This window comes from Sarcophilus harrisii, chromosome 2, assembly GCF_902635505.1.
Source record: "Sarcophilus harrisii chromosome 2, mSarHar1.11, whole genome shotgun sequence".
Lineage (NCBI taxonomy): Eukaryota > Metazoa > Chordata > Mammalia > Dasyuromorphia > Dasyuridae > Sarcophilus > Sarcophilus harrisii.
Genome location: NC_045427.1, coordinates 443,358,236 through 443,384,347, shown reverse-complemented (window position 1 = coordinate 443,384,347; position 26,112 = coordinate 443,358,236). Strand labels below are relative to the sequence as shown.

General features: G+C 33.9%; 1 protein-coding gene and 1 long non-coding RNA gene across 12 annotated transcripts in view; one reads left to right on the top strand and one right to left on the bottom strand.

Moving 5' to 3' along the window:
- Positions 1–26,112, top strand: part of CDK5RAP2 (CDK5 regulatory subunit associated protein 2) — a 159,992-nt gene that overhangs the window by 55,685 nt on the left and 78,195 nt on the right. For all 9 annotated transcript variants that reach the window (XM_031954197.1, XM_031954201.1, XM_031954198.1 and 6 more), the window contains 4 exons: positions 163–381; positions 14,971–15,141; positions 16,567–16,728; positions 24,388–24,485. In XM_031954197.1, the coding sequence (XP_031810057.1) occupies positions 163–381; positions 14,971–15,141; positions 16,567–16,728; positions 24,388–24,485 (650 nt within the window). The remainder of the gene's footprint in view (positions 1–162; positions 382–14,970; positions 15,142–16,566; positions 16,729–24,387; positions 24,486–26,112) is intronic.
- LOC116421731 lies at positions 3,802–24,892 on the bottom strand. 3 transcript variants are annotated; one of them, XR_004232233.1, is made up of 5 exons: positions 24,753–24,892; positions 24,359–24,468; positions 12,318–12,407; positions 4,263–4,471; positions 3,802–4,039 (listed from the first exon to the last, which is right to left on the bottom strand). It is a non-coding gene; the product is annotated as an uncharacterized LOC116421731 (long non-coding RNA). The 3 variants fall into 3 exon arrangements; XR_004232232.1 differs by lacking the exon at positions 3,802–4,039 and adding an exon at positions 4,041–4,169; XR_004232234.1 differs by lacking the exons at positions 3,802–4,039; positions 12,318–12,407 and adding an exon at positions 4,041–4,169.

Genomic DNA, 26,112 nt, shown 5'->3' with positions numbered 1-26,112 from the left:
TCATTTCCCTATTCTGAACCTCAGATGGTAAAATTGAGAGTGTTGGACTATATATCTTAAAGTTTATCCTTTCAATCCCTAAATCCTTTGAAATAGTGTAAAATAGAAGCTTAGATTGGTTTGTCTAACAGTGATTATGCATATTTTCTTTTTCTCTTTCAGGGGACTGAAGATTTTGAGACCATTTTGCTGGAAAAAGAAACCCTTTTAACACAGCTACATGCTGAAAATCGGAGGAAAGATACTGAGAACCATAAACTACAAAGAGCCATTGAAAAGTTTAATCAAGATCTAGATGATTTTCAGCATGAGAGGGAAAAATTGGAGAAAGAGTTGGATGAAGCCCGACGACAGAAGAGTCATGGAGACAAAACCATCAATGTGGTTATTGCTTCTTCTTGCTTTTTAATGGGGTTATCAGACAGGGGTGCAGTTGCTAGTGGGTTTTTCCTTTGTTTCATGTTTATATTTCTTTTTAGAATCTCTTAACAGGATTCTTGATTATCGGCAAATACTTATATTTCTAGTGCATGTTAAAATTTACCAAGCGTTTTCTTTACAGCAACCATATGAGATAGTATAAACAGCATTAATTTTTCACCTTACAAATGAAGCATCTGAGTTTTCACCACATGAGATGGCTTTATCATGGTCCTGTAGCTACTGCTATAGCAAACCCTTGAGCCCTAGTTTCTTGACTAGAGTGAATTTTGATATTGTCAAGTAGGATATGATTGCACTAAGAATTATCAGGAACGTTTTGTCTTTGTATAATATTTCTTCATATCAATGGCTCTGAGTGTGCTATAACAATTTAGAAAATGTTACTTTGAATAAAAGGAAATATGTGAAAAATTTTACTATATATTTTACTTACCAAGTATATGTACTGTGGTGAGTATATCTTACACTTAAACACTTAAGCCATCACATCTTAAACTCATAAACAATTCAACAAAAGTTGCTAATATTATTGAAGGGAATTTGTGCCTATGTAAGTCTCCAGACTATTTTTGTATGGCCTATTTCACTATTTAGTGTGGCTTCATTCCTCATGCCAAAAAAAAAAAAAAAAAAATGTGATGAGCATATAAAAGTTGGAGAGCTGCTATGTTATAGAAGCCCTGGAGAGAATCAGTAAAGTGCAAATGGCCTGTTTGGCTGCCTGATGTAGTGAAAAAGCATGAGAGAAACATCTGGGGACTTGAGGTTAAGCCTGGGATTTGGCCATAGAATCTTGAGCAAAAACTGACTGTTCTAAGTCTCAGTTTCTGCATTTGTGAAATGAACTAGTTGGACTAGATCGGGTCAAATTTGGCAAATTATGACGGCCAGTTTTTGTACGGCCCACAAGCTAAGAATGGTTTTTACATTTTTAAAATACAATAAAACTTTATTAAAATACATAAAAACCATTCTTATCTCTAAGACTGAAAAAAACAAGCTTGTGGATTGTAGTTTGCCACTCCCTGGATTCTGACTGCAGGCTACTTTGATCTCTCTTGTTTATGTTTGACTCTTTTGTATTCTATGAATCTTTCTAACCTTTAGGAGTCTATTAATTTTAAACGAATAAAAAAATCCCCAATAATTCCTGATATTTTTTATTGCCATTGATTCTGATGTATCTAATTTGAATTAATTTGTCAGACCAACAAGGGAACAATCTAAATGCAAATACTTAGGTCCTTTTAAAATGATTCTTCTTGATGATCCATATTTCACTTAGTACTTAAGCCTTTTGAGCCTCAGTTTCCTCATCTGTAAATTGATCATTTGAATATACTGTCTCACTCAAAGCGTTGTTGTAAGGAACAGATGAAAATATATTTGAAAGTGATTTCACATATATATACACACACACACACGAAAACATTTATGAATGATTCAGAATAGTATGTAAGATAATTTTGATGTCACAAAAATTGAGGAAGGCAAGACCACTGTGGGCTAGAGTATTTGGGGAATGTTTCACGGAAAATGTGGATTCTGTGTAAGTCCTGGAGGTGTATAGGGGACTGGTAGATATCATGCGTGTATGAAAAAAATACCTTATCAGAACATCCATAGCTGTTCTTGCTTGATTATTGTATTATATTATTTTGTGAAAGGCATAATGATTTGATGGAAATAACACTTGCCTTGAACCAAGATAACTTTTCTGTCATGATATCTGCTGTTAAAATGTGTAACACTCTGGGAAGCACTCTTCTCTGGTTCTCAGAGTCCTTATTTGTAAAATGAGTCATTGGATTAGGTGGTTTCCAGAATCCCTTTCAGGTGTTAAGTTTTTGTCTTTTTGTTCTAACATTCTGTAATTTAGGGTTGCTTTAAGTCACCATTTCTGTATTTTAAGGTTCCTTCTAGCTTTCTAAATCTGAAAGCCATATAGAATGTTTTTATAGTAAGATGGAATTTGACACTTTATTTTCCTCTTTGCATAACTTTTCTTACAGTGTAGATTAGTACTAAGGTCTTTACTTCTGCTGACTCAATATTTTCTGAATTTGCTCATGTCTAGAACAGTTCAATATTTCCTCCCATTTCAGCAGTTCTGTGTCTGTCTAAAGCACATCTGCTTAACTTTTTTGGCAGTCTAGTGAAGTCTATGGACTCCTTCTCAAAGCAGTTTTAAATCCATAAAATAAAATACATAAAGTTACATTGAAATAATTATAATAGCATTAAAAAAACAAACAAGTTCATGAATTTGAGGATAAGAATCTCTGTGGTGTCTGAGAATCTTAAGTTGATCAAGCTGAGAATTGAGGCCTAGTGATTTGTGCTTGGGAAATGGCATGGAATCTTTCAGTTTAACCAAGGTTTTTATTTTGCATGCTGAATGTTGCAGGAGAACACAGTTCTTTAGGTCTATCCATCTCATGGTCTTTTTTGAACCAAACTGAAAAATAATATAGGAGAATAGATAAGATCTATAGAGATATAGATTATCTTACCAGTTTGTTTCAGTTAACTAGGCACTTTAACTAAAGAGCCTCTTACTCACTAGTCCTTGCTGCTTATGAATGTGGCAAGCCTTTTCAGTTACCTAATCTGTTGCAGGTAAAGGAAGGGATTTTTTTTTTTTTAATATGCCAAGAAAGACCTTATAAAATCTTGGAATGATGTCTGTGAATCTTGTTCAGTGATGATTTTCTTGTCTGCTAAGATGGAAACAAGCAGAAAATCATCTTTTTCCAGGTAATGTGTGTTCATCTATGCTAATTTCAGTGTAGGTTATGAGGACATCCAAAAGCTACAATTTGAGTAGGGGTCTCTTGTTTTCCAGTCAATCTTACTTTTTACTCTAAGCAGATGATACAATAAAACTTTCATTTTAAGTCCCTCTGTTAACAGGCTCTCTTCTTGGAACATATACCTGGAGAGGCAAGTGGTAAGAAAGTCAAATAGCAGTTCCTTGAATGCAACCTGGATTCAATATACATTCATTGTCACTGTACCTAGCCATGAATATTCTTATCTTTAGAAGTTAGGGGGCTGGGTTCTAGGCCTAACTTTGCCACTAACTAACTGTGCCAGTTACTTCTGTATTGTGATCTAATTTTCATTATGATGACCCTGAAACCCTCAGTGACTGTGTCAAGAATAAAAGTGAATTAATGTTTTAGGCTGATTTTCCAGTAACTCCAAGTTTTAAAAAGCCCTAATTATCTTGAGCCATTTTATATAAAGTAGATTTGACTTTTTAGCAAGCTGGCATGTTTCTGACCATTAGGTCATTAAATGTCCATCTTTCCTTATGGTCTTTTTTCAACCAACCTGAAAAATAATATTGGAGAATCTATTAAAAAAATCTATTAAAAAAATTTTTTTAAAGCATTGTTATGTAATTTTATACCAGCAGAGGGATCCAAATCACTGTAAAGCAAGTTCAGGAGCCTTTTCATTCAGTATTTCCGGATCTATTTCTTAGCTTCACTTAGTGTCATAGCTTCTTTGTGCTGGAAATGGGGAGCTGCCAGAAATCACACATCCTTGGCTCCCTCTGAAACTTCCACTTGCCTTTTTGTTCTGATGTCTGGAACGAAAGAGCAAGGACGAATGATGTGAGTGAAGGGGAGGGCCTCGTTCTCTCACCTGTGTGATCTTTTACTGTGATTTTCAGTATTTGGTGCTGGATGGGAGCAGGCACATTGTTTTTCTTCTCCCTTTAAGCAACATTTATTAGAAATCAGTTTAGAGAGTATTCCCTTGACTATGTTTAATGCCCTCATCTGTCACTGGAGCCTTTGTCAACTTACCTGACAAGTGTGTTCTTCGGTAGTTGGCTGTTTTTACTCCGAGGAGGCATATCTGCTGGCTGAAGACCAACAATCTAATTAAAGTTGTACCTTTCACCCGCCTGGCTTAATCTAGTGTGCTTTGACAGAGAGCAGTTTTAATTTTAGGGCAGTTAGACTTAGAACATCTCTAGTATGCATTTCTCACACTCATGCTGGTTGATGGATTTCTGGAAATAAGATTGTGACAACATTAGGAACGTTTTTTGGCAAATAGTTATCTAAACACACCATCTTAAAAAATGTTTTTGCATTTCTGTTAAGTATATCAGACCACAAACCTGTGGAAGTGAGTTTTTTTTTTTTAAAAACAAAGGTTAAAATCTCTTGGCTATTTAAGTTAGATGTATAGCTCTGGCAATCAGTTTTTTTTTTTTTTTTTTTAAGAATAAGGTGGTATTTAATGATATATTGGAGGAATTTCAGTCATTGGAAATTGTAGCCTCTTTTAAGTCCTTCCTAAGTTTCTGAGTGCCAGAGTAGGGGTATATTAATTGCATAGTAATTGTCAACTCAAAACTACTACTACTGCTAACAACAACAATAGTAACCAACATTTCTGTAGTGCTTTACGTTTGCCAAATTTTTTTTTTCCACAGTAGCCTTGTAAGATAGTGTAAGTGTTATTATCCTTGTTTTTCAGGTGATGAAATTGAGGGTCACATAGGTGAAGTGATTTGCTTGTGGTCATGTGTGCCACGAAAGTCAATGTCATAGCAGAAATTTGAACCTATTACGTCTCTTAAAACCTAATTCCATTAGAAGTGCAGAGTTGTCTTTCTTGTAATAAGTCACTAGTCAATCAGTGCCATGCTCAGTGCTGAAAGCTGAGGTTACAAAAACAGACAAAAGCACCAAACTAGTCCCTATCCATCAGGAGGGTAACAGTGTGTCGTCATTTAGTCAGCATCTCTAATTAATAAGATTTCTTGGAGTCCATATTTACCAGTCAAGTCAAGAAAAAGTATATTTCCTCCCCTAGCATCCATGGTAACCTTTGTTCTTCACAAAAGGGTCTGTCTGTGCCTTTCAAGCTGTTTTTTTTTTTTCCCTCCCAGACTGAGCTAGTCAAAAGCACTCCTCTTTGGAGTAATACTGAAGCATTTCGCTGGCCTGTGAGAAGGGATCAGCAGGCACTTCAGATGCCAATATCCTCTTTGAAGAGTCTCCCATCAGCTAATGCCATCTAAAGTTGGAATGGCATCTTTGGGGATTTAGAGAACATTGACGGCTAGAATTTTGAGTCCTATTTCAGGATTTCTTTCTAAATATTGTTATAACAAAGATACTGTGTTTCTTCAGAATGACCAATGTAAAATTATATGATTGTAGATTTTTTTTTTTTAATTAGAAATTACTTTTTTTTTTTTTTTAAAAATCTATGTCCATCCTCATCACCAGAGAACAGATAGAAGATACTTTAGAGCCCATTTGATCCAACCTTCTCTTTTTTTTCCCTGCTGAGGCAATTGGGATTAAGTGATTTGCCCAGGGTCACACAGCTACGAGGTGTTAAGTGTCTGAGATCATATTTGAACTTAGGTCCTCCTGACTTCAGGGCTGGTGCTCTATCCACCACACCTCAATCTTCTCTTTTTATAGATGAATAAACTTTAGTCCGGAAATATCAAATGATTTACCAAAAGTCACACAGGTATTAGAGAGTCTGAGAACTGTAGGAACCTTGGAAACTTTCTAGACTAAATTTGATCAAGCTTTACCTCATTAGCTTTGTGGACTATTGATTATTTAGCCAGTGCTTATAGTTCTACATCAGAAGTAATAGAGCCAAGATTCAGTCCCAAGTCCTATTAGTCCAGCCTGTTTATATCACTTTCCCTCTTTATAAGCCTTGCTGATCCTTCTTTTCTCTATTTCTGTCATATTTATCACCTTTCTTTCAGCATTGTTTTTATTCTAGCCTATGTACTACTCTGGGACTTCTCATAGTGGCTTGCAGGTGGCTTGTGTTCTTGGATACTATGCAAGTGGAACAGAAGCTCTGGAAGGTTCTGCAAATTGGAAAGGCTTTGGATATAGATGGACTGATAAACTATATCTCACCTGAGGACCAGCTGAGTTCAGAGAGGCTCATCAAAAAGGTGGTTGCAAGATAAATTTTTCAACCACAGCTAATCTTGAAGGTCATCTACTAAGTTATAGAGAGGTTGTAGTCTGTATTAGAAGACTTTTGGGGAGTACTCATATTGAAGAAGTCTTTTTATCTTTGAAGAAGTCTTCTCTTCCATATCAATTTGTAAGCTTCTTGAGGATAGGAACCATATCTTATTGTTCTTCCACGTAATAATTCACATTTTAATGCTCTCTGCAGATTGCTTTCTTCATTTCAGTTCTATGTAGTCAGTAATGTTTTTTATTCCAATTTTTAAAATCACGAAATTGGGGCTCAGGGGAGGGAGAGGTATAATTGGCCAACAGAAACATTGCCAGAAAGTGGCAGAGTTGGGATTTGAAATGTTTCATTTCACTTTCCCTTTCATTATGCTGCCTGTTCTTGTCCTTTAAAAAACACCTAGTGTAGGGCCAGGTACTTGTAGGAGATGTTCACCGAAGACTTACAGACAGATTGATTTATTTCCTACTGATTAGGTGGAGATAATTTCAGAGGGTATCTTAAAATTAATGATAGTTTTACAGAGTGAGTTTTTGTGCAAATATTGGAAGGCAATTCCTGAGAAGATTGGCCAACTTTTTGACAGAAAACTTGATAAGATAAAGTTTGATGGATGAAAAACTTCATCTTTTTTTGACTAAAGATAAAGTTTTAGCAAATTCAGTTTATAAAGAAATGAGGGATATGTCCTCTTATTTCTTATGTAAATATACAAAACGGATCTTATGTGTATGTATGGTCTCTTTTTATATTCTATCTACAATTCTATTTTTGTTAAGAGACAGATGTAGCATTCAAAACTTTTTCCTCTCTTTTGGTTCGGAATGTTCTAACAGGATAGTGAAATGGAATTTGTAGGAAGCATGGAAAATTTCAGTTGCTCACTTAATATTATTTCTTGAAATCTTAGTATAACATGTATCACTCTAGAGTGAAATTTAGAAATTAAACACTCTTGGATTGGACCCGAAATAGGCCAACTTTACATCAAAGTATCAGAAAGTCGTTTCATGTTGGATGGACTCATTTTTAAAGACTAGGCTACTTTTCATTAATCTCTCAGAATTTCACTTTGCAAAGTCCAATACGTATTTATTAAGAAGTTACTATGTACTTAGCCCTAGGTGTGTTACTGTTGGGGTGAGGAGTAAGACATCGTCTTAGTCTTCAATTAAACATAGGTAAGTAAGTAATATTAAGAGACATTAAAACAGTGAAATATTGAAGATACTGTAAATAAGTATTGAAGAGCAGAAGTCCTGAAGAAAGGAAAATGAGTGAAAGGTAGAATAGTTAAGGAAAATTTTCTGGGAAAAGTGGAACTTGAATTGGACCTTAAAAGACAGTAAAGATAAAGATAGATATAAATAAATAGAAAAGTAATGAGAGGGTATTTTGGGAAAGGGAAATGAATTCTAAATGAAGGCATAGAGGTAGGGAGAAACATCATAGTATGGCTTTTGTGTTATAGTCATTATTGTCATTATAGAATACATTGAAAGTAGAATTCATAACATTTTAATATTTTGATGTATCTAGAGTTCATGAGAATAATGACTCAATGTTTCTCTAATGCTTTACAGTCAGCATACAATTTTCTTGTCAGCAGCTTTAGGAGACTGGTCATACAAATGTCTTTTTACCTCCCCCTCGCCCCCATTTTACTGGTAAGGCAAGTGAGATTTCGTCTCAGAGAGATAAAGGGACTTTTCCAAGTTTACTTAGCTAGTAGGTGATAGAAATAAAATTTGAACTCAAGTATTCTGACTTCCTTTCCAGTGTGTTTAATTCACTATCATGCTACCTCAAATTGTTACAGCTGAAAGAGAACCTGGAGATCATTTAACCTGCTTCTCATCTTCTCCTTAACCCCTACCTATAGTTTAGGAAACTTGCTTAGGATCACAGATCTGGTAGAGCCTAGATTTAGCTGTAGATCTCTTGCTTTCTTTCCACTATACAACATCAAAAGAGAACATTTGATAATAATCTGAGATTTATTGCTTTATATTTATTGAATGTGATTTTTCTTTTTTATTCATGGGACAACTACTTAATAAGTGCTTATTTTGTACAGAACATTGTGTTAGCCATTAGAGGAGATGCAGAGTTTAGATAAAAAAATAACTTCAACCATAATGGAGTTTATTTTCTAGTAAGGGATCCCACTTTTAAGGAATTCTTTTCTTTATTCAAAAATGTAATAAACATTTAGTATATTTTTGTCCTAGTGATATCTTTTGTTTTTAACATCACTTTTAATTCTGAATCTGTCTCCTTCATTTTCATGCAGTGAGTCATGTCATGTAATAAAAAATAAAAAAAAAGAGGAAAAAAAGCAGTTCAGTCAAGTTTATCAACATCAACTGAGACTGTCAGCATATGTAATATTCCTTATCTTGGCCCTAACCTATGCAAAGAAGGGAATGAAGAAGCACCTACTGAGTTTAATAACACTTTGGTAGGTGCTTTAAGAGATACAAAGATTAAAATAAAATAGTAGGTTATTTGTTTTGGGGTAGGATAGGGCAGCTGGCAGCACAGAGTCCCAAGTTCAAATCCAGCCTCTTAGACTTGCTAGCTCTATGATCTTGGGCAGAACATTTAACCTTTACTTTGTCTGTTTTCTTATCTGTAAAAGAGGAATAATAAAGTGACTTCCCAAAGGGTTGTTGTGAGGATCAAATGAAACAGTATGTTTTAAGTGCTTAGCACAATATCTGGCACGAAGTAGACTTGATTTAAATGTTAATGATGATGATGATGATGATGACAACAACTTACTCTATGTGTGGTGTAAGTGAATATAAACAAAACATAATTGACTGCTGGACACAACATAACTTCTCTGTTATCAATTCCAAGTTCTCTTCCCTCTATAAAAGGAGGAACTGAAGTCTCTGCACCTTCCGTTGGTACATATTGCTTATTATAATTCCACCTGTGCAGAGTAGGGGAAATGAGGCAAGGCAGGCACTATTAATGTTTCTGTGGTAGCTGTTCTTTCTCTTCTGAGGCAGTTACCCACTCAGTCTTCCTTTTCATTAAGTCATCCCTGCCTTCTCTTTAACATATCCATGGGCTGCTAGACCCAAAGGAATTTGTAGAAAAGGCCTAGGTCTCAGATTTGGCAATTCAAGCTGGTCTGATCTGCTTTTTTGCCAGGCTACTGTTCTATCACTTGTAAGCACAGATATTATGAACATAAGGAAGATAAATCTATAAATGAAAAACAAAAAAAAAAACCCAATTTGACTTCATTTTGTACCATTTTAGGGAGTGGTCAAGAAAGTAGTGACCCATCATCTAAAGTAGAAACAGTCTAGTGGAAGAACACTGGATTTGGACTTAGAAAACTTGGCTTCAGATAAGAGCTCTGTCAATTTCTTGTAGGAACTGGAGTAAATTACTTAAATTCTATGGGTTCTGTTTCCCTCACTTATAAAATGAGGAGATTGAACATGAAATCTCAGTATGGTTTTGGATATGATTTTTCAGTTGTGAGAAAATTATAATTTGTTTTAACACTAATTTTTCTTGTTGATCATTGAACTCAGTTGTGATGCTGGTATTAGTGAATCCAGGATTACTGTGGGGAAGACTAAGAACTACACTACCTTTTTAGCAATTATTTTTAAAACTTATAATTATCCTTTTCTGCTCCTTGATAAAATAGAATCTTTAGAATATCAATTCAAGCTAGTTTTTGGGAGCCTCAGTTTGATTCAAAATTTTTTATATTTAAGTTTGAGATTGAGAAGGCAGCATAATATAGTGGAAAAAGAATACTGACCAGGGAAATCATGAGACTTAAATAGACATCTAGTTCTTTATTAACTTATGTGGCCTTCAATAAATCAGTTTTCCTTTATGGGTCTTAATTTTCCCATATGTAATGAAGGATTTGGTCTATTAGATATCTAAGACCTTTTCTAGCTCTAACATTCTGTGATTTTAGGTTTGATTTAATTTTTCCCAGAAAAATCTTATAAGACAATTATAAATTCACCCTTTAACTTAGTCAACATTATTTGTATGAACATATTTGGTCTGTATATGTGACAGGAAAAAAAAACAGGAATATCTCATTGTAGACCATATTCTCATTAGTAGAAACAAAAACTTAAAATGTAGTCTTTGTATAGCGAGGATAGTGTATTAGTCTATTATCATCAACAACAACTGGAAGAAGAAAACTTGTATGGTTGTGTAGTGAAAATTCTGATGGTGTTGTGTTAATGAGAAAAGTGTAGCCCTACATTAATGCATTTTATTTAAAATGAATGAAGTTCCTTAATCTAAGTGGTTGAATTAAAATTTTAAAAATCAAATGAAAAGGAAGGAAGAACAAATTGGTACTGAATACCCACAGAATAGAGGTTGAAGCAGTCATCTAAAATAAGGTACTGATGTAAGTTTGCATAAAGAAAGGAATAGAGTTCAGAAAATTATTTAAGTGGATTTGTAATTACTGCATACTTGAAGAGCACACATTCTTTATTTAATGTGTTATATAAACATTTTTAAAATTAAAAGGCAAAAATTGAATGATCTTTCAAGGACAGCATATAAATTTATTGCAAATACAAAGAGCAACACAAATTGCTTAACAAAGTATTTTGCATTCCTTTCAGTTTTTCCTTCCAAACTTAGGAGAGTTAGATACGAATGACTTCCATCTATTGCTAAGCAAATTGGGGTGATGCGGCAAGTTGATGACAATGGAGAGTCATTCTCCACACATACCCTTCTGACTTCTGCTCTTTAAGTTTTTTGAATCTATCTGCATTATTGTCTTGGTTTTTAGTAAGAACAGTGTCCTTTGGGATGTGACATATTTTGAAAGATTTGTGATATTGTGGCACTAAGAATGTATGTTTTAATTACAAAAGAATTTCTAGCTCAGACATTTTGAGCACTCATTACCAAATTGCTCTAGCTTTGAAGTATTTTGTATCAAAAAGACATCTGTTTATGGAAAGAAAAATATTTCAATAAGAAAGAATTATTATTAGAAAAATTTATTCATAATTCCTTGCTGTTCATTCAACAAACATTTTTTCAGCATCAAAACGCCACCTTGCACTCTAGACACTGTATATGAATGCCTAGATACTAGGCACTGTACATTAGGTTACTTAACATAAAGATAAATACCTACCCTAATGGGCAAAGCTGACTACAATGACTTGTATGCAAAAATACAACATGGTCAAGAGTCTCGCAGAAGGAAAAGAGGTAGATGGATAGTGATCTCCATTTTGAATAAGTGCCTATATCAAGGATATTACAGATTTTTTTTTTAAAGTATTAAACCATAATGGTAAACTGTGATTTCTTTAAAGTAGCCAAATCACAATATTTGGTTGACATCCTGTGGTGATCTTGAGTGTTAAAGATATGTAATTTGCTGATAGTGTATTAGGTTGTTTTTTTTTTTTTTTTTAACTTTGCATATAACAAGTATTTTTTTGCCTTTGGAGTTTTCAGATTGTATTGTAATATAAAAAATAGCATGTATGATCTAAAAACTTTTAAGAAAAAACCATAGCATTAAAACCTGAAAGTGGTCCAAGTGGTCAATTTTTAGTTGAAAGCAATAGAAAAAAAATTATTTGTCAGAATTTCTCTTAACTTTATATTGGTACTAATAAAGCATATATGCTAATTTGGAGAAAACACCAAAGGCAGATCTTGACAACTTCACTATTTTGTCTGTCATTTTGAATGTCAAGTGACCAGAAAATTCTTCTTTATCCTCTGCTCTTGACATACATAACCAGTTTACTTTCTTTTCCAATCACTTCTTTTTGATGAATTCTTTTATGCTTACAGTTATGTTACGTTCTTGATTGGTAATGTTTTGATCTGTTCTCACCTACCTGGTGCTTCTCTGTTCTTCTTTTCACTAACTTTCATGTTTAATTCTTCAGAGACTATAGCATTTCATGATTTATAACTTTGTAGTATCACTGGAAAAATATTGTTAGAGTTGGGACTTTATTTTAGTGAAAAGTTATTAAAAGTACATTGCAATTTCCAGAATTAATCCAGCCCACCCTTCTGTTTAATTCTGGGCCCATCTTATTGTTCAAATACAGTATCTATGTAACACATAAATATCTCCATCGGTAAACTCAATGGGTTATCCATTTATGTGCATATTGTAGATTAGACCATGATGTCAAATTCAAATAAGGAACAGAACACTGAAGGTTGCATATTGATTTAGCAAATCACAAATTAGCAGAGTCTCTGTATATTACAGTATTTAAAAAAATTTTTTTTTGCTTAAACATTTTCTAATCATATTTTAATCTGGTTCAGTTTTATGAGTTTGATATTACTAGTCTGGGTAATAGGTTTTCTTTGTCTACTTGTTTTTTTTTTTTTTTCAGTTATGTCCACTTCTTTTGAGTAAATATGGATTTCTTCAATGATCTAGAACTTGGTACATCCAGTGTCATGTCATTTGAAGACAGGAGCTTCTAGAGGATCTTGCCATCTATGTGAGATCCTTCATTAATTTGAGCTCTGTGTTTGAGATCTTTCATGTCAGTGGCATTCATCTTTGGCATGCCTATATCTCCTTGTTTTATGTCTCATTTGATATGAATAATCAGAAGGTTGATGAACGAAGTGATCAGTGTTAAACATTTCATAGAATCTTTTTGATTTTGCCGTATCCATGAGATATAATTTGTTAGAGGAAGGCTATGGTGACATTTCAATTCAAAACATCTTTTAAAAATAGGCAATGAGTGCAGTGGGCTTTTATACCCTCTACATTTCCATTTATGTGATCATTTATAATTCCTTTGTAAGATAGGGGGAGAACTAATTGTAGGATGGGAGGGGGAGGAGACAGAAGGAAGGTGAAGGAGAGAACAAGAAAAAGAAACAATTTTTTTTTTTTTTTTTTTTTGCTTCTAATTGCTTGTTCTATGGGATTGATTGAACTATAATCTTTAGAGGTGCATAATATGGATTATGGGAGGTCACCTTCCTAAATTTACCTCTTAGAATGGCAGAGTGGAGGAATGGTTACATTCATTCCATTTTGAGTGGCTACTTAAGAACTTGCTATGTAGAAGGTACTAGTTCAAGTACTAGAGATATAAAGACAAATGTGAAACATGGTCCCTGCCCTTAAAGAGCTTACATTCTACTGAAGAATTCATTTTAGACAGAGTGAAGTAAATACAAGATTATTTGAGGAAGGAAGAGAACAGGGACTATGGAGAAACAGGAAAGTCAGGAGTGGCTTCTAGAAAATAATGAAGACCTACTTCTGCCAACTTATTTTGAGGAATTTATTTTAAAGTTGATTTGTGAAATAATAATATATTACATTTTATAATGTGTTATATTTAGAAAGCACTTTCATCATTATATCATTATGGCTCATTTTGCATGATCAGTGACAGTATATGTTGAACTGAGTGATCTTAACATGTTGCACAATAAAATATGATGTTGATGCCTGACATTTATATGGTTTGCAGAGCACTTTACAAACATTATCTCATCCTGTTTTCACAACAACCCTGTGACAGATCTACTATTATTCTCATTTTACAAATGAAGAAACTGAGCTTGAGAGGAGAGGTTAAGTAACTTGCTCAGGGTCATACAACTAGTAAATATCAGAAGGAAGGTTTGAACTCAAGTTTTCTTGCCTCTTGAGTCCAGCGCTTTATCCATTATGCCACATGGAAGCATTTTATATGCACAGAGTGATAATAACATTAGGTCTAGAAAGGGATTTTAGCCGTCCAGATGTTGCCATGGCCAGAAGGCTAAGTATAGTTACCAATGGGTTTTATATTTGAAATATAACATGACTATTTAAAAATGAAAAAATTCTTAGTTTACTAGTATATAAAAGCAAGGCTGCAGGGTAGCAGACCAGATTTAGCTCTCTTGGGAAAATCATTCTTAGGTCTCAGACCAGCCATAGAAAAGCATATGGAAAGCCAAATTTGGCATTTTGTGACTCTAATCTATTTTAGTTTTAGTCTTTTTTTTTTTTTTTGTGGAGGCAATCAGGGATAAAGAAGACAGAGTCATCTAGTTAATAAGGATCTGAACCTGGTCCTCCCAACTCCAGCATTAGGTGCCAACTAGTTGTCCCCATTCCTTCCAATTTGCAGACAATGAAACAAACTCAGTAAGGGGAGGTAACTGTCCATCATCACATGACTAGCAGGTGATAAGAAAGAAAGTCAAATCTGATTCTTTTGTCCTGGTCCAGTGTTGGTTTCTGTTGTAAAATGCTGTCTCTCATGAATACCTTGTAAACATCAGGAGCATTACAGTTCCTCTGGGAAGGCAGTGTAATTAGTGGGGAGAGAGCTTTCTGTGGAATTGGGAAGACCTGGGTTTGGTAAAATACATTACCAAATGTACCAAATACATTCTTTACTCTACTAATTAGAAAGAAGGTGGACAAAGTTAATTTATTACATATTGTTACTTTGAAATTTTTGTAAAGTTAATTCCAAGTTTTTTGTTTGTTTGTTTGTTTGTTTGTAGGACCTTAGAAATCAAGTAGAGAAATTACATGGTGAAATGATTGAGAAAGAGAAGTCAGTGGAACAACGTTACAGTATCCTTTTGAGTGAATGTAATCAGAAATTGCAGAGCCAGGAACAAGTTATGAAATGCTTAACAGACAATGTCAATCAGAAGGATATCTTATTGCAGGTACAAATATTTGTTTTTCTTGTATGTTTTATCGTGTGTGTGTGTGTGTGTGTGTGTGTGTGTGTATTAGGAATGGGTTTGAAGATCAGAGTATTGCGATGGGAGGTAACATGGAGAAACTGCCTTGTCTGTTTTCTTTAAAAGAAGTGTTTTCCTATCTTGTACCTTACATGGCATTTAGAAGAATTTTCCATACACATATTGTGATTTAAAAAAAATAATAGTTATATATTTGGTTTATATACCTTATTCTTATTATTGCGGGTTTATTTTCTTGTATTGCCTAAACCACTGTTGTTGCAACATCATCTTTATTTCACTATACTTAAACTTCACCATAACATCAGAAGACTGTACTATTGTATCATTGGATTCATTGCTTCACATCCAAGTTAGAATATTTTATTATGGATCTTTAGCTTCTATAACATGATAAAAATCACTGATTTTTAACTTTTATGGTGGTGTTCCTTCATCCTATAATGTAATTGTCCCTAATTATCTTTTCTTCTTGAAGCAATTTGCAATGTTAGGATATGATATATCTATAAATTATAAGATCCGTAATTTTAGGAACTGGATCATCTTTCTTTTTTCTGTCATACACAGTATTTGATCCAGTGCTGTGCAAAATGCATGTTTAATACCTGTTTGCTAAATTTGCTAAGATACATTATATTTCACAGGCTTAGAGCCAGAAAGGACTTCATGTAGTTAAGTCCATGTTTATATTAATGCAGTTTCTTTTTGAATTCTGTTTATGTGTTACATCTGTAGAACCAGCTTATTGAGGGATTTAGTTATTGGGACCTAACACATTATGGGATGGGGACAGAGGAAATTTATTGCACATGCTCACAAAGAAACATTCCTGCTATATCCAGAGTGATCTGTGAAACTATATTTTCCAGCTGGACCTCAGATCTTCTCAGCAGATAGGGAAAAATTTGAGATAGTTTTTAATGTTCATAGACACATTTTTTTCTAGTTTGAGTCAGGCTTTATAATCTTCTAAAAGAGACAGTTGGCTTTGCTGCACCCAAGAAGTAAATCACAGATTTATCTTATTAGAAGCAGATATGACAAGGAATGCATTTTTTTGATAATAGAATAAGGCTACATTAGTAATATAGTACGAAGAAGGTTTATAATGATTGTCACTTCTCTGTCCTTTTCTACACGTTAATGGCATACTACCATAGCCAGAATTATCCTTTGGGAAAACTTCACATTTGGTGAGAAATAATTTAATCAAAATAGAATAGAATTATGTTCATTTATTACATGAATATTATTTGGTAAAGGGGGAATTATTTCTAGAACTAGGTATCATTAAAAAAAAAGCAAAATATTATGTTCTTGTGACAGTTGTTTCATGTTTTTGCTATGGTAAATACTTGACTTTGCATTCCTTGGTTTTCTTAGCGACTCGATGGGAAGATCAAAGAAAAAGATGTAGAACTTGAACAGCTTTGTAATAGGCTAAATCATCTTTTAAAAGCTAAGGAAGATCTTGAATTGAAGAACGAAGACTTAACAGAAAAGTATGCTCAACAGCTATCAGTCAAAAAAGCCCTATCCTCAGAGGTAAGCTCAGCTGAATTTTACTTCTGAATTTGTTTTTATAGGGAATAAGTGGAAGCCGCTGTGATCCAAGGAGATCTCCAAGTGCTTTCTTGCCACTAATTAAACCTTACAATGTGGTAGTGAATTTGATGGCATTATCTTCTTCATATAGATTAATAACCTTCATTCCATGGCATTGGGACTTTGACAACCTAACCTGGAAGCTGGAAAATCACCTCCTGATTGAAGAGTGAGAGTATTACTTGTTTTCCACAGGCTCTCTTCTTGGGAAATAAATAAATTTACAGGTTGTGGGTCTTTTGGCTAGCTATACAAAGGATATTTAGGAGATAAGATGGCCTCTAGCATTACATTGGATGTGAAGTAATAGGAAATCTTAGAAAGGGAAGAGTTATTTTTAAAAAAAAGGCCATTTTCTCTGTAAGTTCTAATTATATACTCTTTTGTTAGTTTTCCAAACTTGAAATATTCGGAAAATTGAGTTTCCAGCCTGGTCATGAATTGGTTATTCTAATCACTAAAAGCTTGTGATCCTATGTCTGAAGTCTGTTTTAACTCAAATGTGATTGGGATTTTGTGTTTATTTTTCTGCTTGTCTACCTTTGTTCCATATAATTTTAATGTAACCTGGCTGATTTTGACTAAATTGGGTCAAACTCTACAGAAAAGTATTAAGATGTTTTTTAATTTGTGTGGGTGAGTCTGCTTTCTTGAAATAAAAATGTACCTGATGACAGTTTTCAAAGGGCATATTTTTTGGTCTCTTTCTTGCAATGACCTGAATTCAGTTTGGAGCTAACCCTGATTTTTCATTAAAAACAAAAACTGAACTACACACCCAAAACAAAATGTTTTATTGATGTCTTCTGTTTTTACTTTATGATCATTTCTGTATATTTTTCCTGCCCTGGAATTTGAAACTGTTCTTATAACAAAGAAAAATAATTAACTCAAAATAATTGCTAAAGTGACTACTTACAAAATCTTATGTTATATTTTCTAGAGCTCTATTTTTCTGTTTCTATTTTGGGCCACACATTGGTCAGTATAATTATTCAGAATTGGGCTTCTCTTCATTTATATTATTGTAGTTACTGTGATTATTATTCTAGTTCTGCTTACTTTACTTTGTAGCAGTTCATATAAGATCCATTCCTTATTTTGCAGGTTTGGATAGATCACTTAGCCTTCTGCCTTTTAATTTCCCTATCTATAAAATGAAGGGATAGGTTTAGATCAGAAGTGAAATCAGAAAAAAAATTTCATTAGGAATTACACAGATAATTTGTGGTTTTCTAAGTCTGTGTGTTGCCCATTTCTGTTTGAGTTTGATACTGTTGGGACAAATTATTGCTATGGTCTCTTTCATCTAGACTCCAGAATCCTGATTGGAGGGAGGAAAGGAGAGTTGAGGGGGACTTTGATTTTGGAGAGAGATGGAAGAAAGTAATGGAGATAGCCTCAAAGTGGCATGATGGGCCCAGATTTGGACATGGATAAGGGGAGATATTTACTATAGCCATTTTGAAACAAAAAATTTATTAAACTTGATGAATAATTTTGACTTGTTTGTAGTGAATCCCATTTTTATTTATCATATTTATGTCTACAAAATTGATCTTTAATTTTTGTGTGATTATACTATCTTCCCTCCTCACATATATGATGTGATTGTACACACACAATCATATGTGTGAGGGCTGGTGAGCCCTAAGATGGAAAGGCTTCAAATACAGATCTGGTAACAGACAGTGTTTTCCTATACAGGAGCCAGATTTGCTAAATTCAGAAACGATCATCATCATTAGATGTTTGGCCACCAGGTGATCAATTGTTTTTGGCTGTAGCAACTCATACACAGTCTGTCAAATTGTAGATTTGGAATCTGAGAAAGGGAAAAGGAGTGCCCATCTCAGTGAAATTCAGATCCCTAAACTATTGAAAAGGTTATTTTATATACTATATGAGGATCTATTCCGATGGAAGTGGCTATCTTTGGCAATGAGAAGATCTAATTCAGTTCCAATTGATCAGTGATGAACAGAACCAGCTATGCCCAGCGAAAGAACACTGGGAAATGAGTGTGGACTACTTGCATTTTTGTTTTTCTTCCCAGGTTATTTTTACCTGTCTAAATCCAGTTTTTCTTGTCCAACAAGAGAACTGTATAAATATATACACATATATTGTATTTGAGATATACTTTAACATGTTTAACATGTATGAGACTGCCTGCCATCTAGGGGAGGGGGTAAAGGGAAGGAAAGGAAAAGTTGGAACAGAAGTGATTGCAAGGATCAATTTTGAAAAATTACCCATGCATATGTTTTGTCAATAAAAAGGTATAATAAAAAAAAAGGTTATGTTATGAGATTTATGATCTATAGAACTAGTTTGTCATACTTTATGCAGTTTGGTATTATTTAGCTTTTTTGACTTTTTCTTACATATTTTTTGTTTCCATATCACACTAATTTTTACTTATATTCCTTCTGCTAGCTTTATCCAACAAACTATCTCCTGTAACAACAATTAAAAAAGGTGGAAAAAAAAATTCAGCTAAACTATCCAACACATTAACCATGTCTGATAATCTGTGCAATACTCTATACTGTTAGACCTCATTCTTCATCTTTGCAGTGAGAAATGTATATTTTAAATTATTCTTTGGGGCTAAGGTTGGTTATTAAAGTTACATACATAGTTTTATCTGTTCTTTCAGGTGATATCATAGACATCATATATTGTTTTCATGGTTCTGGTGTTGTCTACTCTTCAATTCATATTTTATGTTTTTCTGAATTCTTCATATTTGCTGGTTTTTGTTCTTGCAGTAATATTCTATGATATCAATGTGTAGCACTTCCATTTGCCACTCTCTGTACACTTTGTTTTCATTTCTGTACTACCACAATAAGTGTAGCTATGAATATATTTGTGTATATGGAACCTTTCCTTTTGTCTTGCCCCTCCTTGGGAGATATATCCAGCAGTAATAACATTGAGTCACAGGGCACATCTTTTTTTTGCATAACTTTAGATTGCTTTCCAGAATAGGTGGACCATTTCATGGTTTTACAAACCATTTCTGATTCTGCCTATCTTTCTATCATCCCTCCAGCATAAACTTTTTTCTCTTTTATCATATTTTTTAAATTTTCTTGCTGTGAGGTGAAACTGAGTAGTTTTAATTTTTATTTCCATTATAAATGATTTGGATCAGTCTTTGATATGATTGTTCCTAGATTGTTGTTTAGCCATGTCTCATCTAGTGTGGTCCATGGGGTTTTCTTGGTAAAGATACTTGAATTGATATTCCCTTAAAGCAGACAAACTTACCCAGGATTATAGAGCTAGTAAGTGTCTGAGGCTGGATTTGAATTCAAGTTTTTCTGACTAAGCCCAGCTATCAATTGACTGATCCAACCTAACTGCCTCCTGTTATTAGATAGTAATTGTTTATTCATATTTATTGACCAAGAGTTATATGACTCTTGGTCCATTTTATATTTATATTAATTATCTTTTAGTCTTGGATATCAGACCTGTATCAGGAATATTTGTTGCAAACTTTTCTGTTTCACCAGTTTCCTACCATTTCCTAGCTGTATAGATTTTGTTTGGCAAGAGCTTTTTCAGTTTCAGGAAATCCTAATTACCTACTTTATTTATTTATTATCTCTTTTATCCCTTATTTGGTAAGACTTTTTCCCCTAGAAATAATTGTGAAAATACCTCCATTTATAATGCAGGTTTTTTTTTCTTCTATATGATCTTTCATACTTAAATTGAGTGTCCATTTAAAATATACTCTGTTTTGTAAATTTCAAGTAGGCCACATTTTGTTTTTAAAAACATATGAAGATTTACAGTAAAATGAATTCATGGTCAGACTAATTTTTTTTTTTCAAATTGCAAATTTTCAGAATTTTGATTTGTTACATTATAGGGTTTTTTTTTTTTTGTGTGTGTGTTTATTTTCCTTTCTCCAAAAACATTCCTTCAAAAATTTCAGCTTGTTGTTTGATGTTCTAAATGAAATACTATATGTAAGATTTGTAAGTTTGCAAACCTTTAAGTGCCATATAAATATTTGTTATTTTTATTATCATTATGATTGTCATCTCTGCAGATTTGGGACACATTATAATCAGTGTAATTTGTCCTTTGTCATTATGTTAAATATTGTAAGAACTTGAGAGTGAATGTTGGATGATAGGGTATTGAATAATATAGGAAGCAGGTATCTTTATGATATTTAAGTTGTAGTCAGAGTCATAATTGGTGCTGAAGTTGTTGATATGGTTGAAACATTGTAGCTACTCTTAAACAATGAGATGATTCAAACTAGTTCCAATTGTTCAATAAAGAAGAAAATCACCCAGAGAGAGAACTATGGAAAATTAGTTTGGACCACAATATAGCATTTCCCCTCTTTCTATTATTGTTTGCTTATATTTTTTGTTTTCCTTCTCACGTTTTTTTCTTTCTTTCTAGATCCAATTTTTCTTATGCATCAAAATATATTGGATTTAACATACTTAACATATATTGGACTACCTACCATCTAGGGGAGGGGATGGGGGAAAGGAGGGGAAAAGTTGGAACAGAAGATTTTGCAAGGGCCAGTGTTGAAAAATTACCCATGCATATGTTTTGTAAATAAAAAGCTATAATAAAAAAATAAAAATAAAACAAAAAAAGAAACATTGTGGGTAATAAGTCTTAAAAATAGAATTTTTGCACTTGTAAGTAGGCTGCTGACATTTTATAACTATTTAAATTGATAAAGCTGTTTATTGACTGTCTTCTTCACTGTTGAGAAGTGATTCCCTTTTCTACTTGAGCTTTCTCTCTTAGGATTGTGGTGAACATATTGTAGTGGTTTCACTTGGACCATTGAAGTTTGTGTTGATGATAGACACTTGTCTGTTGGACTGGTTTATTTCCTGATTTTGATGAGGTATAAATTCATCATTTCTTGTTCTTGCCTAAGCTTCTTGGTACTTGAATTCTATTCCAGATGAAGCCTTTAGTTTAATCAGCTCTTCTGAAGAAGCCAAGTGAATTTATTCTAATGGGGTATGATTTATTGTGTTACATTGAGGTAATTTATGAAATAGCATCCTAAATCTCTGCAGTTAATTTAGCTAACATGGGTGAGCACTTTTCCCCTAGCGAGAGGTTTACTTACATTGGCTTACCTTAGGCTAGACAAAATATTTTCAGAAATAACTCCTTTTAACATTCATGTCATCAGTACTTTTTAAGACCAGACTTGTTATGGGATTTCATCAGTCTACTTATAATCCCAGTGAACAGTTCCCTCTTCTAACACAGATCAACACTTGCTCTCAGACAGCATCTTAGAAAGTTTTCTGAGGCCCCAAGAGCATAAATGATTGTAGCCATGATGTGCCAGAGGTTGAACTTGAACATATGATTTTCTGATTTCAAGGCCAGTTCCCTATCCATTTTGCTTTTTAATTTTCACATAATTAATTCATAGAATCTGTATTTTAGACTCAGAAATAAACTTAGAGATCATTAGCCTAATGTCTTCATTTTACAGAGAAATCAAGACCTAGAGAGGGGAAATAAATTCTGTATCTTTTGTTGTTATGGGCCAGAACTCTGTATTTAAATAAGGATTTTTACAAGGTGTTAAATCAGTGGAATTGATAAGACAATGGTTAGTTATCTACTTTAGCATGGTGATTAATAGTTCTCTAGTTCAATATGATTGATTTAATCTTACAACAAATAATGTTGTTCCCTAGTGATATAATGATTGGTTTATACTTGGTATACTGCATATAAACTGAGACAAACTCAGCCAGAGACAGACTTGGAAGGGGCTTCGAGACATTCTTGGAGAATACAGAGGACTGGTTGTGGGAGCTCAAGCTCTCAGAGCCAAGGAGAGACATTCACTCCATCTCACACCACCATGGTGTTTGGATTCTTGCATTTCTCCACTGAGACCAAGGCCTGTCTGAAGGCCACAAGAAAGTTAGCTGGGCCCCAGGCAAGGAAATAGACTGAGAAGGAGACAATAAAGACTTTTGGACTTTAACACCTGGCTATTCTCGTAGTGATTACTCTGCTAAAAAGAAGGCTAGTCCAGAGACCTCCAGAAAACCAACCAGAACACTACATTTTGTCTTTATTTCACTCACACATTTGGCATCTTTGGTTTGCGCCCTTATCACCTCTTGTTTGGACTATTGAATAGCTTCCTATTTGGTCACCCTTATTAAAATTACTCTTCCCTACCATTCCATTCATCAGGACCACTTAACTGATTTTTCTAAAGCAAAAGTTTGACTGTGTCCACTTATTGTCCCTTCAGTAAATGGCTCCTTCTTAACTTTGGTTGGTTTTTAGTCCTTTTATCATATGACCTCTTTCTATTTTTCCAGTCTTCTTACATATTACTCCCCTTTATACATTTGGTGATCTATCCATACCTACTTAATTAAATTACTCTTCCTCAATTGTGAAGTCCCATCTCCTTTTTCTACTTTTTCATTTGCTTTCTCTAAAGCCTGGAATGCTCCCTTTCCTTACCATTGCCTTTTGGAATCGCTGATTTTCTTCAAGACTTAGCTTAAGTGCAACTTGATAAGTGAAGCCTTTCCTAATCCCAGGCTCCTAGGACTTTATTTTCCAAAATTATCTTGAATTCATTTTGTTTATATATGCTTATATACATGCTAGGTTTTTCTTGTACACAAAACTCTAAGATATTTCTGAGGAAAACCATTCACTTTTTGTTTCCCTGCAGCCTTTAGATCACAGAGTGGATCAGGAGAGGGGATACTAGGCCCAACTCTGGTTTTTCCCCCCTCTCCCTAAAGATAACCTGCAGATTGTGGAGAGGAAGGTGCAGTAGCAACAACTGACTTGATCTATCTGGTCAGTCTTCAGGATCTGTTTATTATTTGGTTATATACATCATGTGCTAAAGCAGAAATGTTTCAGTGGTAGACCCCCAAATTCCAGTTAGGAACTATGACATTCTGCATGATTTCCATAAGACTGTGACATTTCTAGTAGTAATTGGCAGCCAGTGCCTTTATTTTATTGTGTAATCTTTTTGGACTAGAAATAAAATAGCATTTTTTTTTTTTTTTTTTTTTTTTTAGAATACTTTAGTTCTAGAAAAGCAGTAGTTCAGCTTGCATCCAAAGAATATTTTCAGAATTTCTCCCCCTAGCAAGCTAATGCTTTGCATAAGGTCCTCAAAATACCTTTCTTGCCATATCACTTTGGTTGGATCATTAATTTCCACATTTTCAAGAGTGAGGGGGCTGATAAAAAGCACTTTTTGTACTATTGTAAAAATGATGAACAACTGCTAAGATGGGTGAATGTTTCATGACAGGCAAATAACAGAACTATTAGTCTTTTTAAATAACAGCTGTTTATACGTTGGATGAATAGCTTTCAGCTTCAACTCTGTACTAGATGATAGATAACTGTTCCTTACTCTTCCTGCAGATGGTGGTCTCTAACTGTTAACTTAGTCAAAGATTGGCATAGTTGTTTTTCTAACTATGTATTTTTCAGATCTTACATGTATATATGTTTGGATGTTGTATACAGATAATCCTTTTAACAATTTTACCTTAATGTCGTGTCCGTTGTCATTTCTAGGAAAAGCAAGGATCTGAGTATGAAGAGCTAATTCATGCTTTAAAGAAAGAGCAGCACATTTATTCTGATTTAGTAAAAGCCCTGAAAGATTCAGACAGGTAAGTGTTTTAAAATCTCACACACAAAAGAATATCTTTGAAAAATCATTGGTAGTACATTGGTAATTGGTATATTGGTAATAACAGCAAAACTATGCCTTTTGACATAGAAAAAAGACATGAAAAGTGATGGAAATGGTTGGACAATTACTACTTTATCAGTTTACTTAGCAATCTGATTCCCTCTCTTTCTAACAGGAAGACTGTGTTGTGAATAGGGATGCCTTCTGGTTTTCAATAAGGCTATTATGTAGATTTAATTTTTACCTGATATTGAGAGATCCTGGTTCTGATCCTCACTCTGCCACTACTTAGTGGTCCAACCTTGCACTAGTTACTTTTTTTGTCTGTGCGTCTCCTTAGAAATATAAGACTGGACTGGATTCTTTGGGTTCCAATATTCTGTGTTCTAAGGTTCCTTCCATTTCTGAAAAATTCTGGGAATTTATGTCTCATAATCTATTAATAGGAGAACATTCTGGACAACTTTAAAACTTCAAGTTTGGAGGAAATGAAAATATGAAAATATTCTGTTTAAATTGTGTTCATCATCAATGTGGTCAACATTAAGTGTATAACTTCTTGGAAGTGGGCCTCTCTTAAAATCCATGGATTATGGAGTTATCCCATCCGGGATTAAGGCCATTTTGTTAAGAGAAAGAGGGCAAATTTGATTTTAATTGTATAGTTTTTTCATCTAAGAGTTCAAATACATTTTAGAGGGCTACTGCAACAAATAGGCAACTGTGTCCACTTTTATGTTTGACTAGAATCACTTAGAGCTTTGGATTTTGCTGCCCTATTTTATGGGAAAAAAAAAAAAAGTCTAGGTTAGATGGTGGAACTGTTTCTTAAATTGTAATTGAATGCTGCCAGGGTGATTTGCCAGGGGAATAACTACCAACGACTCTTAAAAGCTTTATGGTTGTTGAATGTGTGTCTTGTGGTGCAGTGTATAGTGTGTGCTACAGTATTTATGCTTTATAGAGCTTTTGGATCACAAATGTGGATGAATCCACTTTGAAAGAAACTATCTCAATTAATTCTTCTTGGGTATATAAAAAAGAGTAGAAGAATCTTTTTTTCTCAGGTAGGCAGTGGTTATATTTGGGAAGGCAGCTGCAAAGAAAATGATTAATTTTTCAGTTCTTGCCTTTTAGTGAAAAGAATATTACTAATAATGATTAATATTTATATGGTGCTTTAATATTTGCAAAACACTTTACAGAAATTATTGGTTTTGATCTTCAAAATACTTTTGTGGAAGAGGCACTATTGTTCTTGTTTTATAGTTGAGCAAATTGGAACTGAGAGAAATTACATGATTTGCCCAGAGTTAGACATCCAGGAATGCCTGGTCTTTAGAACCAGGTCTTTTGGACTCCCAGGGTCCTGTCCACTTATTTCTTGTGCTTTTTAATTGAAGAAAAACTTTGTATCTATAGGACTGAAGAAGTTTCTAGTTTTTTTAAGTCATCAAAATATGATCTTTTAGAATAGAATGAGCTAAAAGGGACCTTAGAAGTAGGGTATTAAAGAAGAGGAAATAAGCTCTTGGAACTAGTTCTTTTAGAAATCAATTCTCCTCCTGCTCCCCCTTCATTTTCAAGTGACAAAATAACCTTGG